Source organism: Falco peregrinus, chromosome 6 (genome assembly GCF_023634155.1).
Source record: "Falco peregrinus isolate bFalPer1 chromosome 6, bFalPer1.pri, whole genome shotgun sequence".
NCBI lineage: Eukaryota > Metazoa > Chordata > Aves > Falconiformes > Falconidae > Falco > Falco peregrinus.
In genome coordinates, this window is record NC_073726.1 from 12,003,448 (window position 1) to 12,012,004 (window position 8,557).

Below are 8,557 nucleotides of genomic sequence, written 5' to 3' on the forward strand. Positions count from 1 at the left end.
GGAAATTCATGCTCAAGAAAAATGAGTGAAGTAAGCAAACTGCCATTCCTCTAAGAGATCTTCAGGATAATTTTTTCTTGACGAGGAAAGCTGACCCCAAGTGCAACTAAATAAGAATATATTGACTCCTGTTCTCTGTAAAGCCAACAACCCAATACAGTTTGAGCAATCTTTATATTAAAGAACATTTTTTTTTTTTCCCCCATCAAAATGACCCTTACTTTTTGTATTTCAAATTCTCCCTGGAGCCCTTTTTGAATATCTAGTAATGTGCTTTGAAGGTGATTACACTACGCTTTGTCCCTCCTCTGTTATATCGTGTTCTAACTAATCAGGCTAAATGTCTCTGCTGTGAAGAGAAAATAGATTGAGACATCAAACACATTTGTAAAATACAAAATTCACTAGGTTGTATAGAAGGATACAAAAATAGAAAAAAAACTATTTGAAACTGGGTTGAAAATATCAAACACAAAATTAATGAATAAGCCAATATGCAGGTAAAAGACAGAAAAAAATAATTCAACTTTGCTAATCTTTACCTTTGTAATATTAATCATAAAAGTATTTCCAAAGTTATAATTAAATGGTTCAGAAAACATTTATAATTTTGTACTCTCTTGTCAGATTTTATTGAATTCAGGTTTTTTACTACAAGTTCTGAAGAGATGGATGTTTTCAAACTAGCACGCAGAGACCATAAGAGACTAAAGGCTCTCACAATGGTCAGAAAACAAAACCAAGATAATGTGTGTGACATTTGGGAAAAAAGCGATGCTGTGGAAACTTTATGATGCTCATAAGGAAAAAAAATCTATCAAACAAAGGTCAGAAAAAAACCCCCTGCTACAAGGAAAGTTCAGGGCAAATGAATAATAATGATGATGATGAATGAAAGATTTGATCTAATGGTGAAGTATGAATGAGGAATCTGGAACAAAGAAGCAGAAAAAATAAAGCCAGGAAGAAAAAAGAAGGAAAGGTACCAAACCAGCAAATCCCCAAACAGGAAGGGAATGGAAAGTGGTAGTTTGAAAGAAAAGTGAAGAAAATAAATAGATGGAATATACCCATAGGGATGCATTAAGAATGGAAAAGGAGTGAAGGTGGGAGAGAATAGATTCTGCAGGAAAATTGCATCTGTCACCCTATTTCCCTGTTCATTGTTTGAGGGTTTCTGTTGTCAAATCCAGTCACCTATTTAATTATAAAGTCTTCAGGGAATTTGATATGTCTTAGATGGGATTCCTCAAGCATTATGGACTATATTGACAAATAATGAAAATTAATAGTTGCTTTATCTTTTCTGGAAGACACACCTCTAGTTTGTACAGTCAAAGCAAATAAATGAATAGTCTTGTGTTTAAGCTTCCCTTCATGAAGTATTGTGCTCAGCTACAAAAGTATTTCATGACTTAACAAAGCTACCCAATGCAAAGCCTATAAATAGAACTTTAATATAGCACTGAGATTGCTTTAGAACTACTCACAGAAGAGCACTGTGTTCCTTATTTAAAGTATAGTGTCTTTATAAAACAAACTACACTATCGGTCTGTCTGATTTGGGAACAAGCATTACCCTTACACCATCAAAACCTTACCTGCTCATTTGCTGGCTACTGACAGGGCAGAAGGAAAGTTATTAGATATCATATTATGAGGTGGCAGCAGAAAGTGACATGACTGGGTCGTTATGGGTACAGATGTTCACAAGCCCCCATGTAAGTCTGCTAGTCCTAATTCAATAGACCTGACTTTTTTTCTCTGCCTGTTTCTTGACCTTTAAGCCCCTAACTTCTATGTTTTTCATTGTTATCTTGAACCTCCACAAACTGCTTTGTGACCTCTTCAAATTTTATTCTCTTGTTCCTTCTTGTCCCTTGCCCCTACTTTACTTCTGCTTTTCCTACAAGTAACATTGATAAAACACTGATTTAATAATTCAAATCAGCTCAGTTTCTGGCAGAGTGCATGCTGCTATTCTAGAGTCATTGTCCTGTCTCCTCTCTCTCTCTCCCCCAGCCTTTACCTCTTTCTCACTCTCTCTTTCTCTCTTCTGTTCCTCCTTTCTTCCTTTTCTTTCATTTCTTTCATATAACACCTCTATGTACAACTATGTACTACTTGAGTTGAGCAGTCAAGAACAGTTAATAGCTGGAATATCCTTGGAGGCTAAAATGTAGTAATATTTGAAGTCACTGGCACTCTGCAGAGGAAAACGTAATCTATGTTTTTTAAAGACACTTTAATTGCTCAGCAATCATGCAGAACTGAGAAATATAGCTCTGCTTCCAAGATAGTAACTCCCCAAATTGCAAAGGTCGCTTACTCAATACCCTTGCTATCTAGCAAAATGTGAGAATGACACCAAGACTCAAACTCTCAACTTTATGTCAATTTATTATTCTGTATTAGCTTTCATGTATTTTTGTAATATTTCACATAACCTCCTGTGTGCTATCATTAAAAACAGCAAGACTTCATCTAGCTTTGTTGCTAAAAGAAACAAGTTGTTCATATAACATCCGTTTATATAGCCCTAATTTAGCTAAAACTAAAATTAAAAATGAATGGTAGTTCTGTATTAGTAAACAGCTGAGTTGCTTTAGCACAGAGAAAAGGTGGCAGTACTAATTACAATTAGCTTTCTGTAATTCCCTTCCTGCTTTTCCTTGTAATTCCCCTCTCTTTTTGTGTAATTATTCCACCAACTAAAAAGAGTTCAAAGCTTTTATTATGTTAATTCTATTTAAATTATTCATATATAGTTAACATTTTAAAATAATCTTTATGTGGTTATCATGGTGTTATTAAAAGGACATTATCTAGCTAATGAATTGATTAAAGATTTCCCAGAAATATGTGAGGTCTTTCATATCTGAACTTATAATCATATTTGAACTTCTGAGGGTGAAACTTTGGATGCCTGTACAACCTGCTCAAAACTTTCTCTGTGCAAACTACCTTGGAAAAGGAGTCAAACATGAATGTGTGCTTTTTAACCCTTTTTCTTCCCCTCGAGACCTAAATATTGTATGGCTGTGTACTTGAAAACAGGTTCTTAGGCTCTATTCAAATAAATATTTAATTATGTTCAAATTTCATCAGTACTTTTGGAGATTTTACTCAGAATAATACCTCAAAACCTGGAGCTAATACGCCTTTTGTTGTTGTTGTTGTTGTTTTGTGAAAGAAACAAACAAGTCATATCAACGGATCACATGGGTGATACCATACCCGTGTCATAATAAATTGCAAACCGGCCATAAAACTGGAAACAAAATTCTGTTCAGTACCATGGACAGGTGCTGCCCAAACTGTCCATAACGGCAAAAACAACTTGCCCCAAGATCACCTGTCTTTACAAAAACCACAGACCAGCTCCTGCTCTTTTAGGTTAAGATTATACATTATAAACGTTGGAAAGTTCTTAAGACCTAATTTGTTGAAATCGCCACAGTTCTAATTAAAAATGTATGGCAAAAAGTATCCGCATCAGAAAATACAGGACTATGGAATTAGTTAGCATGTATATAACTTGTTCCTTCTGCTAACTTGTCCCTTCAGTTTGCCACTACCAGAAGAAAATGAAAACCAAAAAAACCACCCAGGAACCTAAAAAGCAGATTAAAATCCCCAAAGCTCTTGTCACTCCTTTTTAGCATAACTTGCTCTTACAAGTATTATAAAATATTTACAGTGCACTATATTTATCTTCATTTGTTATATCATGCTGAAGATAAAAGCCCTGTATAAAAAATGGTGGCATAAAACAGTCTCTTTCTCTTTTAATGTTTTGAATGTGTTTTTCACAACTAAATTACAATTGCACATAATAAACCAACTTTTTCATAATAGTTTAACAGCACACTTTCATTTTGCTAAATTTAAAAGTTATGCATATTTCATAAATCTCAACAGTCCCAACAAAGTGTGGCAAGATGTTTGACTAATAAAATGATGGGCTTTGTCTTCAAGAAAGTGAAAAGTTTATCTTCTAACATCTGTAATTATTAAATAACTAGACAGTTTCTAAGGAATCGTCAAATTTTCAGTTTCGTAGCTGATACTCTACAGCTCAAAATTAGTAATGGGGGAAAAAAATGTCTTCTCAAATTAGTCAACCTTTTAAATCCCTTTTGCAATTACAGGCAAATGCATTTTACAACTCGGTGCACAGAGTCAGCTGACACAACAGGACTCTGGCATCAGAGACCATATAAAATAATACTATAACGCATCATTCCACTAAACTGTATTGGAGTCTAATGTCAACAATGGCATTTTTAAACTCCTCATTCTCTGGAAGAATTTATATTGACATTAGAGTTACGTTTTAAGACATATGCTTGATGTATCATGTGTCTCACACTTCCTCAGACCATTTTCCAGAGTCTGTCACCAGTCAGTGTGGCTTGCCCCTTGTCATTTAGAAGTTACAGGTCCATGGAAATCAAAGGAAATTTATCCAGTGTCTTAAATAACATCAGGAATAATGTTTGTGAAGATTAAGGTATCTATACCTCTTTCACTTTAATGAAAACAAATCACTTTATAATACCAAAGTCAATATCCAAGTCTACATCAATACATCACTTCACACAAAAAGGCAGATCCACACACTTTTATGCATGATCAAATTAAAAGATCGCACTTGGGTTCCCCTTATAATTATCATTACTTTAGCAACACTGTAGTAAGTCCTGTCAGCAAACACATTACTCTATGAAAAATCCAGCGATAACTCAGAGATATTCATAAAATATTCCAATTTCACTATCCAAAACCAAAAAAAAAATATTAGAGAAAATTCTAAGGAACCCAAACAGTTTCAAAACTGTGTTTCTTTGTTTTGTTCTTTGCTTTTTCAGTTTATCTGCAGTTTTGGGGTTTGGTTTATATTAACTGCAGCAACACTTTTTAACTCACTTGCACGTGTAAAACATTCAGAAAGAATGTTCTTTCTGACAAAGAAAGTCACATCGCTAAAGTTCTGTAACAAAAATTGACCCTTGCATTTTTTTCTTTCAACATTTTTTTTAAATGGAGTATTTCCCGTTTGTGCCAATACACTTGTTGAAATGTTGGCTGTAACCAAACACCAGCTGCACTTACCCCAGTGTTGTCATGGTGACAATGGTGTACCAGAAGGCTGCAGGGATGCTGGTGAATTTGCTGGCTGATGAACCTTTCTCTGCATAGTACATGACTGTGGCAAAGATGATGATGGCCATAGTGAGTGAGAAGAGAAGGAAGCCTAACTCCGAGGCACAACTTTTCAGAGTATAGCCCAGGATGCGCAGCCCCTGTGAGTGGCGGGAAAACTTAAAGATCCTGAAGACACGAAAGACTCGTAGTGTCACAAAAGCCCCACTGACATCCTCATTATCTGTCATCACCAGGCCAATGTAATACGGCATGATGGCGACCACATCAATGATACTCATGACACTGCGCACGAATTTGTAGCGACTAGGGGCCGCCAGCAGACGCAGGAGATACTCAACTGTGAAGATCATGACACAGGCGGTATCCAGACAGAAGAAAGCCACGGCATAGCGCTCTCCACAGGGCAGCTCTTTGATGCGACCCGGGCTTACCCCGCAGGGCACTGTCTCCACCACATTGGCAATAACAGAGACGGCAATGAAGAAACCAGTGACATAATAGAAGACCAGAGCCAGCGTACTGGTGTGTGGGTTTTCAAAGGCCCGCCACATCCTCTGCCGAGCTGTCATTGAGGGCAGGGAGCTCTCAGCTGCATGATCCTGATCAGCATCGTCCTGCAGGCGCTCGGCATTCTCACGCCGGCGATCCTTGTACTCCTCATAACAGCAGTCGCCAATGATCTCGGGGATGATGCCAAAGAAGGCCAGCTCCTCATCGTAAGCTGAGATGCACTCCTGGCGGGGATAATGAAGCTTCCCTGTACGGTAGAAGTTGAGAATGTGGCGGAAAATGTCAGGGTCCCGATCAAAAAAGTACTGCTGTGTCTCAGGGTGGTAGAAGAAGTCCCGCTCTGAACTGCCCAACAGAGTGTCAGGGTAGCGCTCCAAGGTGTCCAGCCACGTCTGGAACTGGATGCCACTCACATTCAGCACAATCAGAGAGTCCTGGCTTCGCTTCCTCTCCTGCCGCGGAGCAGCTGGCATGGGACCTGTGGCCACTGGCATCCATCCTATGGCTGCTGCCCTGGCAAAGGGTAGCCATGCTGCTACTCCTGCTGCCATGGTCCCAGACACCTACTACAGCTAAGGGAGTCAATCTAGAGACAGTTCTGGTCCATCCACTAAAACAGAGAGTGAAAATAAAAATACAAATGCTCACACATTTTCCAGGCAACAGAATTTCTGAACATTGTTGTGATTTTCAGTATTAACAGAAAATCTTTTTGCTTCCTTTTTTGCTACCCCCACTCCCTTTTTCACCAGAATACCCTTTCCAGGGGCTAGTTCACCAGTTAGGCCAATAAATCTGGGCACTTGGAAATCAACGTATTCAGAGCAGCTACTCCAGCAGCCAGATCCTTTGGATACAAGGTCCACGCGAGGCCCCCGGATGGAAGCAGCGGTCCACAAAGGACTGACCCCGGGAGCCGGCTAGTAGCTCTGGTGCAGCGGTGCAGCCACCTGGAAGGGTATCTTCTTCCACACGCGATGCAGCCGGTCCCCCCGCCCCTCCTCCGCTCCGCTCCGCTCCGCTCCGCTCCGCTCCCCGCCCGTCGCCGGAGCCGGGCCGCGGCCGCCAGCGGAGCCCTTCCCGGGCGGGCTGCAGCGGGGCCGCCCGCCGCCGCCTCCCGCTCGCCGTGGCGGGGCGGAGGGGTGGGCCGGGCCGGTCGCCCCCCCCTTCCCCAGCCGCAGCCCTGGAGCAGCGGCGGGACGAATCCGCTCCCTGACCTTGATCGCCGCCCCGGGGACTCGTCCAGAGCCCGGCTCAGGGCCGGGGGAGCCGGCGGGGCAGGGGGAGGAGCTCCGGGCGGCAGCATTAAACTTTAAGGCAAGTTTTCCGCGTAGGAAACGCGTTGAAGGGCAGAGGGGCGCCGGGGAAGGGGCGCCGGGAGGGGGAAGCGCCCCCGAGGACGGGGGCGGGCGGGCGGGAACCTCCCCGGGACGGGGCGTCGGGGCGCGGGCAGGGGCCGATCCCGGGCGAGGAGAGCGGGGCCGCGCTGAGCCGCGGGGGCTGTGGCGGGGGTCGGCGCGGGGGCCCCGAAGCAGCCGCGGAAGGTGGGATGGATGCGGGGCAGGGCAGCCTGGGGAGGCGCCGAGCGGGTGGCGGAGGGCGAAGCCAGGGGAGCCTGGCGGCGGGGCGGGAGCGGGGCAGGGGCTCCTCGGCGGCGGGGGAGGCCAGGGCGGGCGGGGGCCAGGGGCGCGGGGCTCCGTAGCGGCTCGGCGGTGGATCAGCCCCCCCCCCTCCTTTCCCCGTCCCCTTCGTGTCGCCCCTTCCCCGCGGCTCTGCTCTCGCATCCCTCCGGACGTGCCCAGCCTGCGGCACCTACCTGTGAAAGTCTGGCGAGAGCGCTCAGTTGCATAGAGACTTTTGGAAATGCGGGCTCTGCCGCTAGATCTCCGCGCCCCGCCGGGAACGGCGGGGAAGTAGTTGTTCCTGAGAAAGCTTGATCGCATCCAAAGGGACATCGATAATAAGGCTTTCCCCCACCCCCACCCCCCTCCACCACCGCCGAGCGCCAAGCAACAAGTTCAAGGGGTGGGTGGGGGGAAAAAACCAACGTAATCGCGCCTGGCAACTCGGCGGAGCACGTCCTTGCGGGGCGCGGATCCTGCGGCGCGGGGCTGCCGTCAGGCGCGGCTGCGGCTGCGGCCGCTGCCCCTGCCCCTGCCGCGGGGGTGCCGCGGGCTGCGGGCGGCGGCGGCGCCGAGGCCCAGGCGCGGCCGGGGGCGGGGGGGGCTTCCCGCTGCCTCCCCCGCGGCGGGCGGGCCATGCCACCCTGCCGCGCCGCCGCCGCCCGCGGGGTAGGGGCGCAGGGGCGGGCGGCGGCGGAGCGGGGCGGGGGGGGGAGCGCGGAGGGCATCGCTCCGCGGGCGGAACAAAGGGGCGGCGAGAGGGGAGCGCCTCTGTGTGCGTGTGTGTGTGTGTCGGTGTGTGCGCTCCCCTGTGTGTGTGTGTGTGTGTGTCTGCGCGGCCGGGATCGCGCGGTCCAACGCCTCCGCCGGCAGCGCCGCACCGACCCTGTGGAGTTCGCGGTGTTCCGGGTGGGGATCGGGTGGCGGTGGCGGCTTAGGCGAGGTGTCCAAGGGATTTCTCGGGGGCGCTATCTCCTTTCAAGGGAAGGGGAACGATGTACTGAGAGAAGGGGGGGGGGTATGAAATGCCTGGGAGCGAAGTGCGGCGATGCTCCTCACAGCCCGCCCCGAGCCACTCCGGAGCTCTCGCTGCGATATCCAAATGGCTCTTACCAGCTTTGGGAGAGGCGAGAGCTGGGACGGGTATGGGAGCCTTTTCCTCCTCTGCTTTCCGCTCCCGTGCAAAGCCGCCCCGTTCCCCGTCGCTAGATGGCGTGTGGGTGACGGGAAGCGCTGCCCGCCCGGGTGCCGCTGCG

At 46.5% G+C, this 8,557-nt stretch overlaps 1 protein-coding gene across 1 annotated transcript in view; it reads right to left on the reverse strand.

Moving 5' to 3' along the window:
* The window catches only part of KCND2 (potassium voltage-gated channel subfamily D member 2), a 286,590-nt gene extending 278,656 nt beyond the window's left edge, over nucleotides 1–7,934 (reverse strand). The window contains exons 1-2 of the mRNA XM_013303287.3: nucleotides 7,496–7,934; nucleotides 5,116–6,289 (exon numbers count right to left, since the gene is read on the reverse strand). Of these exons, the coding sequence (XP_013158741.2) occupies nucleotides 5,116–6,230 (1,115 nt within the window). The 5' untranslated portion in view covers nucleotides 6,231–6,289; nucleotides 7,496–7,934. The remainder of the gene's footprint in view (nucleotides 1–5,115; nucleotides 6,290–7,495) is intronic.
* Between the last annotated feature and the right edge of the window lie 623 nt (nucleotides 7,935–8,557).